Genomic DNA, 18,202 nt, shown 5'->3' on the forward strand with positions numbered 1-18,202 from the left:
AAGCGTTTTGAGTCGGTCTCTGCGCTTCTGTCGGTTTTTTTTTGAATTTGACAGCTGCTCGTTTTGATAGGCATGATAGGAACTTTTTCTGTTTATGGCGCAGGAACAGTAAGGTTGGCAAGGACCCGCCCCAGCCGACAATGACTAGCCACTGTGCACCACCACATCATGCCGACCGCCTTCCTTACTGCTTCCATTGTAAATGCGACACCATAACATATTTTTGCATAAAACCTTTTTGACCACAACAATACCACAGATTAAGTGTAAAATTTCACAAAAATAATAATTTTTTTCGAAAAATCACATCGAATAACTGCAGTCCTTGGTACGAATTTAGAAACAATGAGAATCATTGTAAAGTTTACCAAGTAGCGCAACTAACAGCTGATCGGTGAAAATTCGCACATTCACACGCACAGTTCTCGACTCAGTTTCAAAAAAAAAACTTTACATTATTTAACTCAAATTTTAAAGTGAGATAATAATTACGAATTTATGTATATACAATATATAAGGCGTTTTTGTTGTTATTAAAACAATAGTTTTATTTATATTAAAGCTTTTATCATTTTTTTTTAACTTTGAAAAAACTCCGAACACTATTTTTTCATTATATGACATTCGACTGCTTAGTCCACTGCCTTCCACTCTATTCGCAACATAACCTCTATTTAAGCTGCCAAACTATATAGTAAACAATGATGAGAATGGCAAACACGAACGAATATGAAATATAATGTCAAAACGTATATGCACATGGTTGTATTTCAATGCACGAAAATGCTTTAAAAACGAATGAAATTGTTAAATAAAAGTTGAAAAAAAAAATGTTAAAAACTTTAATATAAATAAAAAGCTCCTTTTAGTAACAACAAACACGTCTTATATATTCTATTTATACATCAATTGATAAGGTTTATTTCACTTTAAAATTTAAGCTAAATAATCTAAAGTTTTTTTTTTAAATTGAGTCGAGAACTGTGCGTGTGAATGTGCGAATTTCACCGATCAGCTGTTAGTTGCGCTACTTGGTAAAATTTACAATGATGAACATTGTAATCCCCAAAAAAGACGATGAATTATTTGGTTTACCTTAAACATAATATACTTAAACATTATTAGAAAGATGAGCAATAATAGCAACAATATTACAAACGGCGGCATGGCACCCCCTCAACAGAAACGCGATTTACTTGCACTTCTGAAGCTTATAAAAAAGTACAACCTCAAACAAACTGAGGAGCTACTGTGTCGTGAAGCAAATTTAACAAATCAAGAATTGGAAGAGGTGAACGACATTGAAATAAATACTTTGTTAACGTCGGCTCTCGCAGAAGGACATGATCATCCGAATACCGTAATATCAGGTGGCACTTATAGCTCAAACAATGACCCAGACATTTATGGAGCTGCTTATGCAGACTTACGCAACTTTGTTGAAGACTCTCTTGATATATACAAACACGAACTGTCTATGACGCTCTATCCAATACTAGTGCAAATATACTTCAAACTTATCCAAGGTGGATTTACCGAACAGGCACGCAAATTTGTTGAAAAATATGGGGTGGATTTAGATCATTATTATCGAGAGGATCTACAAAATTTGCTCTTAATAACGAAAAAGTCGGATATGGAAAACAATGATTTCGTTGCGGCAATGGAGATCGATAAATTTGCGATACGTATGTCGCGTGATTCTCATTCTTTATTCAAGCGACATATACAGGATCGAAAGCAGGAGGTGATAGCAGATATTGTCGCCAAATACCTACATTTTGACACATATGAAGGAACAGCTCGCAGCAAAACTCAATGTGACATTAGTTGTGGATCTCTGATGGGTGAAGCAAAGCGGCAGGATAATAAACTACGCGTATACTATGGGCTTCTGAAAGAAGTTGATTATCAAACGTTGACTACACCAGCACCTGCGCTAGTTGAGGAAGAGGATGACAACGATCCAGACGCACCAGACAAGCCCAAAAAGAAGAAGGTCAAAAAAGATCCACTTTTCTCAAAGAAATCGAAATCTGATCCCAATGCTCCTGCTATTGACAGAATTCCACTGCCGGAACTGAAAGATGCTGATAAAATGGAAAAAGTGAAAGCGCTACGTGAATCTTCTAAACGTGTGCCGCTTAATAAGGATTCTTTACCGTCGGTGTGCTTTTATACAATACTGAATTCCAATAATACTGTTACTTGCGCTGAAATTTCCGAAGATTCTACAATGATGGCGGTTGGTTTCACAGATTCTAGCATCAAAGTGTGGTCACTTACCCCAGCGAAATTGCGTGAAATGAAAAGTGCAGAAATGCTTAAGGATATTGACAAAGATGCTGAAGATATTAACACTCGCATGATGGACGATCGTACAGGAGAGTCATCACGCATCTTCTATGGTCATAGTGGTCCCGTATACCGTTGTGCTTTTGCGCCTGAGAAAAATTTACTACTATCTTGCTCTGAAGACACTACCATTCGTTTATGGTCATTCCATACATGGACATGTATAGTGGTATATAAAGGCCATCTTTTTCCGGTATGGGATGTGCGTTTCTCACCACATGGATACTACTTTGCATCTTGTTCATATGATAAAACCGCACGTGTTTGGACAACAGATTCAAATCAACCCCTTCGGATTTTTTGTGGCCATCTGTCTGACGTAGACTGTGTACAATTTCATCCAAATTCAAATTATATAGCCAGCGGCTCTAGTGACCGCACTGTAAGGTTATGGGATGTATTAAGTGGACAACTTGTACGACAAATGTGTGGTCATAAAGGCGCTATATATTCATTAGCATTCTCCATTTGCGGGCGATATTTGGCATCTGGTTCTTCTGATCACACGGTACTTGTGTGGGATTTATCACATGGTCAACTTGTCGCCACATTGTTACGACACTCTGGTTCGATACATACGATGTCTTTTAGTCGCGACGGAAACATATTAGCCGTTGGGGGCTTAGATTGCATTTTGACTTTGTGGGATTTTTCAAAATTGACTGAAGATTATTTGGCATTAAGTGGAACTTCTTCACACAATCCTGATATGGGTGAAAGTGAAACATACCTGTTGCGAGCTTTTCCCACAAAATCCACACCATTTTTGACATTGCATTTCACGCGTCGTAATTTGCTACTCGCTGTTGGCATGTTCAAATCATCATAAGCAACATAAGTTTTAAGTTAGTAAACATATATCTGGAGGTATTAAGTAGTATAGGCAATTAAAACCATTTTGCAAGTTATGTAAGTTTGTATTATTTTTAATTGTGTAATTAATACATTGAAATTAGTTTGTTATAAAATAAGTATTCTGTTAAACTTAATTCGTATATTCCATTTGTACACACTCTTCTGCAGCAATATGAGTAGGAGATGACCCATCAACGATATTATCATTAAATTCGCTATCGAGTGAAGGTTCATTGCTAAACATTTCCGTTGGTACAGTAGCAGGTGCGCGATCTTGTACTAGGTCCATTACTTGTTGTCGCGATTGCAAATGTCGTTCTACTTCCGCAGCGGACATTTGCGTTTGTTCCAAATTGGTATGTTGAATAGGCAAAGACTGCTGTATATCTTTGTTATTGGGCTTGGGAGCAACTGCAGAATTTTCATTAGGTTGAACGTTTTGCATTTTCCTTTTTCGCCCTCTAGTCGATCCTCCTCCAACGGCACTGCCATTCGAAGCAGAGTTTTGTTCCAGTTTGCGCCTTTTGATATACACAATTTGATTTAACCATTATACACAGCAGACATTACTAAACTTATTAATTACCTTTTAGCTTCCTTCATTGCCTCGTCGGCGGACGAGGCCGTTTCATCGCTTTCTGAAGATGTATTTTCTGGTTTTTCATGCTGTAGCAACCGATCTAATAAGAAAGCACGGTCCCGCGAGACTTTCAAGAGGCGGCGTTGGTTTGAACGTAAGGCATCTTGAAAGAATTCGTTTTCCTGTAACGTCAATCAAATTAAAAATCGCACTTCGTGTATGATAATGAAATCAAAATTTGCATACATAAATGAGAAACTTCAGTTTTCGCTTAAGATACCGATACTGAGTTTTGTAATCTACAGCGTTTGCTGCACTTAAACCATTTCCTCCACAATTAACACTAAGACCGCCACCGATTCCTACACCGGACTGGGTTTGCTGTTGATCTTGACTATCATCATCCGTGCCAGTATCATCTTCCACATTAGGATCTGTTTCTTCTATTTGGCCGGCCTGTTGATTCGCCATGGAGCGACAATACCAGCCCGAAAGCATATCCTTTAAACGAATTCAACGTATGTTTTAATGAAGTAGGATCTTGGTTCAACTTATACCTTTTCTGGAGAGTATTATAGTTTTATTTTTTTTATCTAAAAGCTCCGCACCATAAGCTGCAGACATTGGTGCTTTATCGGTAACCGTATCCATCATTGTAAATTTTACCAAGTAGCGCAACTAACAGCTGATCGGTGAAAATTCGCACATTCACACGCACAGTTCTCGACTCAGTTTCAAAACAAAACTTTAGATTATTTAATTCAAATTTTAAAGTGAGATAATCCTTACATATTTATGTATACAGAATATATATGGCGTTTTTGTTGTTATTAAAACAATAGTTTTATTTATATTAAAGCTTTTATCATTTTTTTTTTAACTTCGAAAAATCTCCGAACACCATTCCTTCATTATATGACATTCGACTGCCTAGTCCAATGCCTTCCACTCTATTCGCAACATAACCTCTACTTAAGCTGCCAAACTATATAGTAAACAATGGTATCCATAGTGCACCTGATGGAAATCTCAGGTCTAGAGTCGCATTTTTGGTCTCAACGACAACATTTTTGACTACCAATCGTATCGACTTTTTCAATTTTTCAATCATTCGGCGCACTCGGTAATGGTATCCATTTTGAATTCGCTGTCATTCCGAATCCAGCGAGTGCCTGTCAGAATGCTTGACAGATAAGTCAACACACTTGTACTTGTACACTATGACCGTATCGGTCATTGTTTACTATATAGTTTGGCAGCTTAATTCGAGGTTATGTTGCGAATAGAGTGGAAGGCACTCGCAGGCCGTGAAAATAGGCAATCGAATGGAGTGGAATGAAGAACAGTAGAAAGACTAGAGTTGCATTGGATCAATCATTGCATCAATATTAAAGATAAATTTAGAAAAAATAATTAAATACTTGAGTATAAGCAAACATTTTCTTTCAATTACTGCAATTAAGGTGTCCTAGATGATATATATTCGAAATTATAACATTTTATGTCTGTTTAAAATTTTAACTTCAATTTCCCAAAGATTTCCGTAATATGGCCATTAGTCATGTTTGTGTGTGTGTGCAAATTTTGAGCGATCAGCTGTTAATTGCGCTACTTGGTAAAGTTTACAATGGTATCGGTAGCCTTATAACAGCTGATTCGACCAATCTTATGAGAATCAATGCAATCGATTATTGGTGCCGCTAAGGTCGTAACCGTATCGTAGCCAATCAATTGGGTTTTGGTTTACCGTCGTAACGATAAACAGCTGATTACGTTAGGGATACGGATACAACGATACGACATACGGCGCCAACGACTCCGGCTTAAGCTGGAAAAAGAGAATTTTATTTCTACGTTACAATAAAATAAAACAAATAGTAAATATTCTGTGTTAATTTTATTGTCAGCTCTTAGCCAAAAATCATTTAGTTGATGTGGCAAAATTTTTTTTTGATGTAATCCATCAATAATGATTTATGAATGATGTTGTTGTTGTTGTTGTAGCAATGCCCGCCCCACCTAATAGCCGCGACCGATCACAAATTTTCATCAATATCCTCTAACGGGAGTCCAAGGAAACTTGCCGTTTCAACAGGGGTGAACCATAAGGAAAGGGGTGTTAGAGGCGTTGGTTCCACATTACAATTGAAGAGACGGTTGGTGTCATGTGGGGACACATTGCAAGCGGGGCATACATTTTGTATGTCGGGGTTGATTCTGGATAGGTAAGAGTTTAACCTGTTACAGTATCCAGAACGAAGTTGAGCAAGAGTGACACGCGTTTCCCTGGGGAGTATGCGTTCCTCTTCCGCAAGTTTTGGATAATTTTCGTTAAGTACTGGATTCACCGGGCAATTCCCGGCATAAAGGTCCAACGCCTGTTTATGGAGTTCACCAAGGACCTGCTCGTGTTTTTTCACTTCATACGGCTGGGTTCTCAGGTGCCGTATTTCCTCAAAATGCTTACGGAGATGACTCCTTAAGCCCCTAGGCGGTGCTGGTTCATGAATCAGATGTCTGTTGGGATGCCCAGGTTTCTGGGTATTCAACAGGAACTGTTTGGTCAGCATCTCATTTCTCTCCCTGATGTGAATGATCAAATGTATTAGTGGATTTTTTATAGGGGGCCCGTAAATTTTTTTAGTCCTGGGCCCGGATTTTCTCTCTACGGCCCTGGTTCGAAGACGCCAGAGGGGATTGAAGCCAGAGTCTCTGGACCCAGAGCCAAAATATCAGTACCTCTAAAAGCACATACGAGCAGCTTTCAAGCGGAAGTATTCGCCATATGTTGGTGCGCTAAGCTGAACCTTCAGCGCTGATACTCCAATGAAACAATTGCCATACTCAGTCAGACAGTCAGGCCCACTAAAGGCAATTGTGGCGTTCGAAATAAAGTTAGCACTGGTCCTTGGGTGCACAACGTAGTACTGTTGCACTGGGTCCCAGGCCACAGGAGAGTACAGGGTAATGAGCAGGCGGACTCTAGTGTTTAGTTTGTTGCGTCCCTCCCACAAATTATCATCCTCCCAGCAGATCCATGCAGCGGGTCTGCGCCATACTCTCCTCCTCCGGGAAGGTATCGAACCCAATCCGTGTCCTTCTCCTCCGTTTCACATGTGAGCGGGTTTTGTTGGCATTATTCGCGTTGTGCGACGTGTTCTTAAGACGTAGTGTTGAAGATGTGCATTCTAAGTAATTACATATCTATGTATGTAGACAGAAATGTGTTCTTAGTAAATAAAATTCAAAGTATACATACCAAAGAATAACAAAAAAGATAAATCAAGGAGCAAACTCAAAAATCCGCAATAGGATTCAGACTAATCGCATCGCAGTAGATTTGCGCCCTTTTACCAATAAGTCAAAATCTATTCATATGATTTTTAATAATCGGGGATTGCCCATATTGCTTTTTTTTAAATGTATGAAAACATTTATTTGAAGCAATTTTTTAATTTTATAATTTATTTAATAATTTGGGAAAAATTTAAACAACGTGACATCAGGACGGACAAGGCGACAGCTGTTTCGATTATACCTTGTAAATCTCTTCAAAGCCTTTCTCCCGGGAGTGGGAGTCGAACTCGCACCCCTACGATAGTTGAAATGGTTGTAAACGCATTCAGCTACGTCATGCCTGTTGTGAAGTCTTTCCCAATTGCCTTCTTTTTGCATATTTTAATCTTTTACACATTGCATACTTCGTATGCAATTATGTGTTAAAGCTATGCTTGGTACGGCGGTTTTCAAAGAAACTTTGGTTTTTGTTGCTGTTTTCGTTCTATTTATAGAACTACAACGAATTAACCAATTTTGTCTGTTTGTATGATTTTTAATAATCGGGGATTGCCCATATTGCTTTTTTTTAAATGTATGAAAACATTTATTTGAAGCAATTTTTTAATTTTATAATTTATTTAATAATTTGGGAAAAATTTAAACAACGTGACATCAGGACGGACAAGGCGACAGCTGTTTCGATTATACCTTGTAAATCTCTTCAAAGCCTTTTCTCCCGGGAGTGGGAGTCGAACTCGCACCCCTACGATAGTTGAAATGGTTGTAAACGCATTCAGCTACGTCATGCCTGTTGTGAAGTCTTTCCCAATTGCCTTCTTTTTGCATATTTTAATCTTTTACACATTGCATACTTCGTATGCAATTATGTATTAAAGCTATGCTTGGTACGACGGTTTTCAAAGAAACTTTGGTTTTTGTTGCTGTTTTCGTTCTATTTATAGAACTACAACGAATTAACCAATTTTGTCTGTTTGTATGATTTTTAATAATCGGGGATTGCCCATATTGCTTTTTTTTAAATGTATGAAAACATTTATTTGAAGCAATTTTTTAATTTTATAATTTATTTAATAATTTGGGAAAAATTTAAACAACGTGACATCAGGACGGACAAGGCGACAGCTGTTTCGATTATACCTTGTAAATCTCTTCAAAGCCTTTTCTCCCGGGAGTTGGAGTCGAACTCGCACCCCTACGATAGTTGAAATGGTTGTAAACGCATTCAGCTACGTCATGCCTGTTGTGAAGTCTTTCCCAATTGCCTTCTTTTTGCATATTTTAATCTTTTACACATTGCATACTTCGTATGCAATTATGTGTTAAAGCTATGCTTGGTACGGCGGTTTTCAAAGAAACTTTGGTTTTTGTTGCTGTTTTCGTTCTATTTATAGAACTACAACGAATTAACCAATTTTGTCTGTTTGTATGATTTTTAATAATCGGGGATTGCCCATATTGCTTTTTTTTTAAATGTATGAAAACATTTATTTGAAGCAATTTTTTTTAATTTTATAATTTATTTAATAATTTGGGAAAAATTTAAACAACGTGACATCAGGACGGACAAGGCGACAGCTGTTTCGATTATACCTTGTAAATCTCTTCAAAGCCTTTTCTCCCGGGAGTGGGAGTCGAACTCGCACCCCTACGATAGTTGAAATGGTTGTAAACGCATTCAGCTACGTCATGCCTGTTGTGAAGTCTTTCCCAATTGCCTTCTTTTTGCATATTTTAATCTTTTACACATTGCATACTTCGTATGCAATTATGTGTTAAAGCTATGCTTGGTACGGCGGTTTTCAAAGAAACTTTGGTTTTTGTTGCTGTTTTCGTTCTATTTATAGAACTACAACGAATTAACCAATTTTGTCTGTTTGTATGATTTTTAATAATCGGGGATTGCCCATATTGCTTTTTTTTAAATGTATGAAAACATTTATTTGAAGCAATTTTTTAATTTTATAATTTATTTAATAATTTGGGAAAAATTTAAACAACGTGACATCAGGACGGACAAGGCGACAGCTGTTTCGATTATACCTTGTAAATCTCTTCAAAGCCTTTTCTCCCGGGAGTGGGAGTCGAACTCGCACCCCTACGATAGTTGAAATGGTTGTAAACGCATTCAGCTACGTCATGCCTGTTGTGAAGTCTTTCCCAATTGCCTTCTTTTTGCATATTTTAATCTTTTACACATTGCATACTTCGTATGCAATTATGTGTTAAAGCTATGCTTGGTACGGCGGTTTTCAAAGAAACTTTGGTTTTTGTTGCTGTTTTCGTTCTATTTATAGAACTACAACGAATTAACCAATTTTGTCTGTTTGTATGATTTTTAATAATCGGGGATTGCCCATATTGCTTTTTTTTAAATGTATGAAAACATTTATTTGAAGCAATTTTTTAATTTTATAATTTATTTAATAATTTGGGAAAAATTTAAACAACGTGACATCAGGACGGACAAGGCGACAGCTGTTTCGATTATACCTTGTAAATCTCTTCAAAGCCTTTTCTCCCGGGAGTGGGAGTCGAACTCGCACCCCTACGATAGTTGAAATGGTTGTAAACGCATTCAGCTACGTCATGCCTGTTGTGAAGTCTTTCCCAATTGCCTTCTTTTTGCATATTTTAATCTTTTACACATTGCATACTTCGTATGCAATTATGTGTTAAAGCTATGCTTGGTACGGCGGTTTTCAAAGAAACTTTGGTTTTTGTTGCTGTTTTCGTTCTATTTATAGAACTACAACGAATTAACCAATTTTGTCTGTTTGTATGATTTTTAATAATCGGGGATTGCCCATATTGCTTTTTTTTAAATGTATGAAAACATTTATTTGAAGCAATTTTTTAATTTTATAATTTATTTAATAATTTGGGAAAAATTTAAACAACGTGACATCAGGACGGACAAGGCGACAGCTGTTTCGATTATACCTTGTAAATCTCTTCAAAGCCTTTTCTCCCGGGAGTGGGAGTCGAACTCGCACCCCTACGATAGTTGAAATGGTTGTAAACGCATTCAGCTACGTCATGCCTGTTGTGAAGTCTTTCCCAATTGCCTTCTTTTTGCATATTTTAATCTTTTACACATTGCATACTTCGTATGCAATTATGTGTTAAAGCTATGCTTGGTACGGCGGTTTTCAAAGAAACTTTGGTTTTTGTTGCTGTTTTCGTTCTATTTATAGAACTACAACGAATTAACCAATTTTGTCTGTTTGTATGATTTTTAATAATCGGGGATTGCCCATATTGCTTTTTTTTAAATGTATGAAAACATTTATTTGAAGCAATTTTTTAATTTTATAATTTATTTAATAATTTGGGAAAAATTTAAACAACGTGACATCAGGACGGACAAGGCGACAGTTGTTTCGATTATACCTTGTAAATCTCTTCAAAGCCTTTTCTCCCGGGAGTGGGAGTCGAACTCGCACCCCTACGATAGTTGAAATGGTTGTAAACGCATTCAGCTACGTCATGCCTGTTGTGAAGTCTTTCCCAATTGCCTTCTTTTTGCATATTTTAATCTTTTACACATTGCATACTTCGTATGCAATTATGTGTTAAAGCTATGCTTGGTACGGCGGTTTTCAAAGAAACTTTGGTTTTTGTTGCTGTTTTCGTTCTATTTATAGAACTACAACGAATTAACCAATTTTGTCTGTTTGTATGATTTTTAATAATCGGGGATTGCCCATATTGCTTTTTTTTTTAAATGTATGAAAACATTTATTTGAAGCAATTTTTTAATTTTATAATTTATTTAATAATTTGGGAAAAATTTGGTTAATTCGTTGTAGTTCTATAAATAGAACGAAAACAGCAACAAAAACCAAAGTTTCTTTGAAAACCGCCGTACCAAGCATAGCTTTAACACATAATTGCATACGAAGTATGCAATGTGTAAAAGATTAAAATATGCAAAAAGAAGGCAATTGGGAAAGACTTCACAACAGGCATGACGTAGCTGAATGCGTTTACAACCATTTCAACTATCGTAGGGGTGCGAGTTCGACTCCCACTCCCGGGAGAAAAGGCTTTGAAGAGATTTACAAGGTATAATCCAAACAGCTGTCGCCTTGTCCGTCCTGATGTCACGTTGTTTAAATTTTTCCCAAATTATTAAATAAATTATAAAATTAAAAAATTGCTTCAAATAAATGTTTTCATACATTTAAAAAAAAGCAATATGGGCAATCCCCGATTATTAAAAATCATACAAACAGACAAAATTGGTTAATTCGTTGTAGTTCTATAAATAGAACGAAAACAGCAACAAAAACCAAAGTTTCTTTGAAAACCGCCGTACCAAGCATAGCTTTAACACATAATTGCATACGAAGTATGCAATGTGTAAAAGATTAAAATATGCAAAAAGAAGGCAATTGGGAAAGACTTCACAACAGGCATGACGTAGCTGAATGCGTTTACAACCATTTCAACTATCGTAGGGGTGCGAGTTCGACTCCCACTCCCGGGAGAAAAGGCTTTGAAGAGATTTACAAGGTATAATCGAAACAGCTGTCGCCTTGTCCGTCCTGATGTCACGTTGTTTAAATTTTTCCCAAATTATTAAATAAATTATAAAATTAAAAAATTGCTTCAAATAAATGTTTTCATACATTTAAAAAAAAGCAATATGGGCAATCCCCGATTATTAAAAATCATACAAACAGACAAAATTGGTTAATTCGTTGTAGTTCTATAAATAGAACGAAAACAGCAACAAAAACCAAAGTTTCTTTGAAAACCGCCGTACCAAGCATAGCTTTAACACATAATTGCATACGAAGTATGCAATGTGTAAAAGATTAAAATATGCAAAAAGAAGGCAATTGGGAAAGACTTCACAACAGGCATGACGTAGCTGAATGCGTTTACAACCATTTCAACTATCGTAGGGGTGCGAGTTCGACTCCCACTCCCGGGAGAAAAGGCTTTGAAGAGATTTACAAGGTATAATCGAAACAGCTGTCGCCTTGTCCGTCCTGATGTCACGTTGTTTAAATTTTTCCCAAATTATTAAATAAATTATAAAATTAAAAAATTGCTTCAAATAAATGTTTTCATACATTTAAAAAAAAGCAATATGGGCAATCCCCGATTATTAAAAATCATACAAACAGACAAAATTGGTTAATTCGTTGTAGTTCTATAAATAGAACGAAAACAGCAACAAAAACCAAAGTTTCTTTGAAAACCGCCGTACCAAGCATAGCTTTAACACATAATTGCATACGAAGTATGCAATGTGTAAAAGATTAAAATATGCAAAAAGAAGGCAATTGGGAAAGACTTCACAACAGGCATGACGTAGCTGAATGCGTTTACAACCATTTCAACTATCGTAGGGGTGCGAGTTCGACTCCCACTCCCGGGAGAAAAGGCTTTGAAGAGATTTACAAGGTATAATCGAAACAGCTGTCGCCTTGTCCGTCCTGATGTCACGTTGTTTAAATTTTTCCCAAATTATTAAATAAATTATAAAATTAAAAAATTGCTTCAAATAAATGTTTTCATACATTTAAAAAAAAGCAATATGGGCAATCCCTGATTATTAAAAATCATACAAACAGACAAAATTGGTTAATTCGTTGTAGTTCTATAAATAGAACGAAAACAGCAACAAAAACCAAAGTTTCTTTGAAAACCGCCGTACCAAGCATAGCTTTAATGTGTAAAAGATTAAAATATGCAAAAAGAAGGCAATTGGGAAAGACTTCACAACAGGCATAACGTAGCTGAATGCGTTTACAACCATTTCAACTATCGTAGGGGTGCGAGTTCGACTCCCACTCCCGGGAGAAAAGGCTTTGAAGAGATTTACAAGGTATAATCGAAACAGCTGTCGCCTTGTCCGTCCTGATGTCACGTTGTTTAAATTTTTCCCAAATTATTAAAAAAATCTATTCAGTTTAAAAAAAGAGTACTTCAGTACGAGCCCAATAAGGGACCTTGGGTATATGGTAACTATAGAGCAGATGTGTTGGCCAGAAGAGGTACGACCTCTTTTGAATTTCGGGCGAGACTGAAATTTGCCAAGAGTGTGACTTTCAGGCGCACTTGGCCTTACCATACTAGAGAACACACAAATATCTTTCTGACCTTGAATAAGTCGGATTTATCCGTGGAAAGTATGTTTCCTAGAGAAAGCTGCATTAAAAGCACACATGCCGTTAGAATGAAAACCAGCTATTATGATTCTTGTCGCAGCTATAGATATTCATATATAAGTAGGTACCGCGGGGAGGATAGTGCTGAAGCCTTAAAAAACTATATACCATGAAAACTTTTACTCCGATTTTTTGAGTAATATACTCTGTTGTTTACCTACTGGGATCCGAAGACTGTTTTGCCCTCAAAATAAAACAAAGACAATTAGAACGAAAGCTATAAAAACGTAGGAATTAAAAGCAAAGAAGCTTGAAAAACAGAATGAGAGCGCAATACAACGGCCGCAAATGTTAAGAGGCGCAAAGGTGGTGGATGGGGGAAAATATATAAGAACGATAATACACTGTTGTCAGTCGTCGCTCGACAACGTAATTGTAAATAAAGGTATACATATAAATAAATATATGTATTCAAATAATCTTAGGACGCCACGGTCTACTCTTGGCTTCTTTTATCATCCTCAAACTCCACAGTCCTCAGCAGTAGTGATGGACGATATGGCTATTTTGAGCTATCAGTGAAAATAGATATGGCTATTTTTTAATCACGGCTATTTTTTATAGCTTTGGCGATCGCTTTATTTTAACAAGCGATTCTATACAGAAGATATGATGGGCGATACAGCGATTTTGAGCTATCAGTGAATATAGATATGGCTATTTTTTACAGCCATGGCGATCGCTTTCATTTATCTTTGATAAGCGAATCTGAAATTATTTATATACTTTGATGTACTTTGATGTATACTTGAATGTTATACATTACTTTAATTTAGTATACAGAATAAATGAACCAAAATTGGAATAAAAAGACAAAAATATGTACCTTTTATTGTAAACTGATGTAATGTGAAATTCTAATTTTCTGAGATGTTATGATATATATTGTCACGGATATTAGCATCACTAAGTTATCCCATCACTAAGGCGATGCTAAGGCCATGCCAAGCAGTATTTACGTTAATAATCAAATCAAGTATACACATATATAAGGCAGCCCAGAGAGATGTCACACACAGATGCATTTACTTATACGCCTATGTGCGCGCGAGAGACTGTAAACTACAAACATTCACATCAATAACTCAATCTTTATGTATCTACATAAACGAATAAATAATTGCGTCTACACATATGTACCATGTACGAATGCGAGCAGCGGAGAGTCAATGCGCAAACACATGCATATATCTGAGAAGTTTGAGAGCTCATGGACAATGCTAGTACATTCTGGAAAAATGCGAACGAAGAAACCAAAGGGTATAAAAGGCAACAGATGTAGAGGCGCTGTAATTCAGTTTGAGTTGAGCTATCAATCAGTTTGATTAAGCACGCGATCTGGCGGCCAATAGTAGAGTTTCATTTGAGTTATCAATCAGTTTGGTTATTAAGCCAGCGAGTAGCAAAGTATACGTGTGATTGTGAAGTACTTTAATAAAGGCCATTTTTCCATTCTTCAATATTGGAGTTATTTATTCAACAGTTTAGTGATTCGAACAGAGCAAAAGGGCAAATAAGAGGATTTGCAAGTAAATTCGTTACAATATTATTAACTGGCATACGATAATATGTTCAGTCTCGTATACACTCAATGAGATGAAACTAGCTGAAATAGATGTCTATGCATCTTTGTTTTATAAATTTTGCTAATTGAAAATGCTTTGATTTTTAAATGTAAGATGAATCAACCCGAAATAAATCTGTATATGTAACACCATAAAAACATGATTTATTTCTACATTATACTACACCGATGTATTCAGAAATACTCCGTATGAATTTATTCTGAAAGTTGTATTTGGCTTCATAATATTTGTATAGTAAAGTGAATCAATTTTTAATGAAAAATACAGAGCAAAATATAGCAAATTCTTCAAACTATTATAAAAATATTCTTTAGCAGAAAATTAGCCACCCACTTCAGTGCCCTAAAAATTAGCCGGAGAATTCAACCATATACAAACCATATGACAAAGCTTGAATTGCATTCTCCCAAAAAACTTAAATTTTGAGTTAATCTGTTTACAATAAGACGAGTGATATATGTTCCTATAATTCTTTTATTTTTCCATCAAAAACACAAATTTTATAAACTGTTAACGGCTACAGCCTAGAAGTATTAACTTATGAATAACACATGCATTAGTTTCATGTCCGAATCAGTTTTAGCAAGCGTAAAATATGCTATCGTTTTTTTTTTTACTTAGGCCAACATCCCATCTTATTTCTATACCCTGCTGTTTGCGATTCTTTTAAATTTTTATCGTATTCTGTTTCTAGGCGCACAAGTGGACCAAAAACTTTCTCGTATTGATAACGATCTTCATAACGCAATAGAACTTGTGATGGTTCAGTATCTATACCTGGCTTCTCTAAATCCTGAAATGTTGCATCAATATTTTCCTTCCTTAATTCCTCTAATTTGTTTATTTGTGCTGCTGATATTTGTCGTGCACGCCACTGCTCTTGCTCGGTAGACACCTTAACCAACCACGGCAAAAACGAACGATCAGTTATAAGTGGCTTCCATTGTTCTTGATCCCAATTCATATACATTACGTACGCCACACGAGGGCCATTTTAGTACTGTTTCTCCAAGTGGACCTTCAGAATGTAGGGTGACTTCCCTATGTTTAGCCCTCACCGAAAGATTAACAATTTGGGATTCAGATGTGCTTCCACGCCCATTGCAAAACCATTTTTTGCAATTATTGCACATCACTTCGTCGTCGAAATTGTTGTTGCACAAGTTTGCTTTGTTCCGTTCGCCGTTTCCACAATTCCTCTGCACAAAAAGCACACTTTTTCGCCCTTATTTACCACCATCTCTTGACGAGAAATTTTTTTCATTGTGCAGTTCTTAAGACAACTATCCCCATTTTTCGATAATAGCTGGCAAACTTTTGTAAAAGTATATTTTTTCCAATTTTAGAGAAAATTATTCCTTTTTGTATCCAATAAACTTTTTTATTCAGTCGGAAAGTAAAGCACACAGATGAGTAGTGATGAACGATATTTCACTATCGATGATTGCATCCCCGCTATCACTATTAGTATTAGAATTTCATGCTGAAGGAAAATCGCCAATCGCTATAATCGCTATTGGCGATATTCTGCCAGAGGTGATTTTCATTCAAAAGAATCAAATGAAGGAAAATCGCTAATCACTGATATATATATCAAATATATTTGAATTGCAATAGCTATAGCTATTAGCGATTTGTCAATAGCGGCGATGCAATCACCAATAGCGAAATATCGTTCCATCACTACTCAGCAGCTGCTTTATCGCATTTCACGTTATCTCCCATTACATTCTCTCTCTCCGTCGTGTTTCTTGTTTACTTATGCATACATACATCTACATTCCACTTCATCCTCGCCCCTTCCGCGCATTTTAGAACACTAATCGTTTGAGCTATTGCAGCAATACAACGCCTGACCGACCCATCCGCCTGAATTGTGTTTGGGGTGTCGGCGACGTAGTTGCGTCGCAACATTTTTGTGAATCACTCGCGTGGATAGCAATTACTTTTGGCTACGTTCTATGTATATATGTATATTTATAAACGTATGTATACATATTTACCTTGCCATACCCCATTCGAACTCTTATCCCTCTTGCTCATCCAGCCTTTTGCTTTAAAAATGCTGATACAGTGGTGTTTTTGTTTGCATGCTTTTCGTAGCAGATAACTATTCAGTGTGAATACTTTAGTTTTTATTGTTTTTGTGTGTAGGGGGGGATATAATGTACACATCATGTCTAACTTCTGCAGCTGTGCCACTCTATGGTTGTATGTTCTTAGTGTAACCGTACTGGGGCAATTTGCGCATGGTCGGGTTTGTTTTCAGAGATCAGGCACAGTTCTCACTGCACAGTGACGTCGAAGTCACTATTTATTAATCAAAAGCTCGTTCATACCGAGTTCAACGACATGAATTTATCAAAAAAGCAAGCCTATTGAACTAGTAAGATCAATATCATAGTATAGCCCTTGAGGCTGTGAGTGAAAATGGCGATTGTACAAGTCACTATTTATAGGCGAGTTAAAAAGACACACATACAAACGCGTTGTTTGTTTTTGTAGTTCGATGGTGGTTAAGTTAGGTTGAACTGGCCGGTCAATAAAAACCTCACATAGACTGAATGTGTCCATAGTGTTACCAGAACTTGTTTAACGACCAAACGGAAGAACCCCAATCAGGTGCCAGGACATATGTTACAGAATAACTCCGTCCTCTTGGCAAATACTAGCAGTTTTCTAGCACACAGCTTAATTGCTGCCTCAAGATCTGACAACACTGCCGCCCTTAATAGCTGGAGCCTTGACCTGGCGATCGCAGGACATGATCACAGAATGTGCTCAACCGTTTCTTCCTGCAGCTCACACTTCCTATACTTGCTGTTACTGACGATGCCTAACTTATAGGCATGTGACGCCAGAAGGCAGTGTCCAGTCAGTATGCCCATCGTGAGCCTTATGTCTTCTCTCTTCAGAGATATGAGCCACTTTGTTAGTCTAACATCGTAGGCTTTGTGCATGATCTTAGAAATTTTGCAGCCCCGCGCTTTTGTCCACGTCTTTCCTCCTTGATGGATCATATGTAACTCCTGTCTCCTTTTGATTTCTCCCAAACGTCTATCGTCGACTTAGCGAGTGTTGCACCCTTCTTTGCCAACTCATCGACCTTTTCGTTACCTTCCACCCCGTTATGACCGGGAACCCAGTAAAGATATATGGTCCGGTGTGAGTGAAGTTTTTCCAATGCTTCTTTGCATTCCAGAACACTTCTTGATAAAGTACTGTAAGAGATTATTGCCTTAATTGCAGCCTGACTATCTGCAGCGACTGCAGCTTAAGCACGCTTCCTCAAGAATTTCTGCTGCTGTCGTCGGTGCAGTAATTTGGCAACCTGTAGGATCTAC

The 18,202-nt window shown here is 36.9% G+C and overlaps 2 protein-coding genes across 3 annotated transcripts; one reads left to right on the forward strand and one right to left on the reverse strand.

Moving 5' to 3' along the window:
* Positions 1 to 777: 777 nt before the first annotated feature.
* On the forward strand, positions 778 to 3,263 carry Taf5 (TATA-box binding protein associated factor 5). The gene has a single exon (XM_067782969.1). The coding sequence runs from the start codon at positions 1,130 to 1,132 to the stop codon at positions 3,182 to 3,184; it is 2,055 nt and encodes a 684-aa protein (XP_067639070.1). The 5' UTR covers positions 778 to 1,129; the 3' UTR covers positions 3,185 to 3,263.
* LOC137250347 (uncharacterized) lies at positions 3,252 to 16,965 on the reverse strand. 2 transcript variants are annotated; one of them, XM_067782970.1, is made up of 4 exons: positions 16,862 to 16,965; positions 4,037 to 4,291; positions 3,797 to 3,972; positions 3,252 to 3,731 (listed from the first exon to the last, which is right to left on the reverse strand). In XM_067782970.1, the coding sequence occupies exons 1-4, from the start codon at positions 16,874 to 16,876 to the stop codon at positions 3,341 to 3,343; spliced, it is 837 nt and encodes a 278-aa protein (XP_067639071.1). In that variant the 5' UTR covers positions 16,877 to 16,965; the 3' UTR covers positions 3,252 to 3,340. The 2 variants fall into 2 exon arrangements, with proteins under 2 accessions (XP_067639071.1, XP_067639072.1); XM_067782971.1 differs by lacking the exon at positions 16,862 to 16,965 and adding an exon at positions 4,348 to 4,456.
* Between the last annotated feature and the right edge of the window lie 1,237 nt (positions 16,966 to 18,202).

The sequence above is a fragment of the Eurosta solidaginis genome, chromosome 4 (assembly GCF_040869045.1).
Source record: "Eurosta solidaginis isolate ZX-2024a chromosome 4, ASM4086904v1, whole genome shotgun sequence".
Lineage (NCBI taxonomy): Eukaryota > Metazoa > Arthropoda > Insecta > Diptera > Tephritidae > Eurosta > Eurosta solidaginis.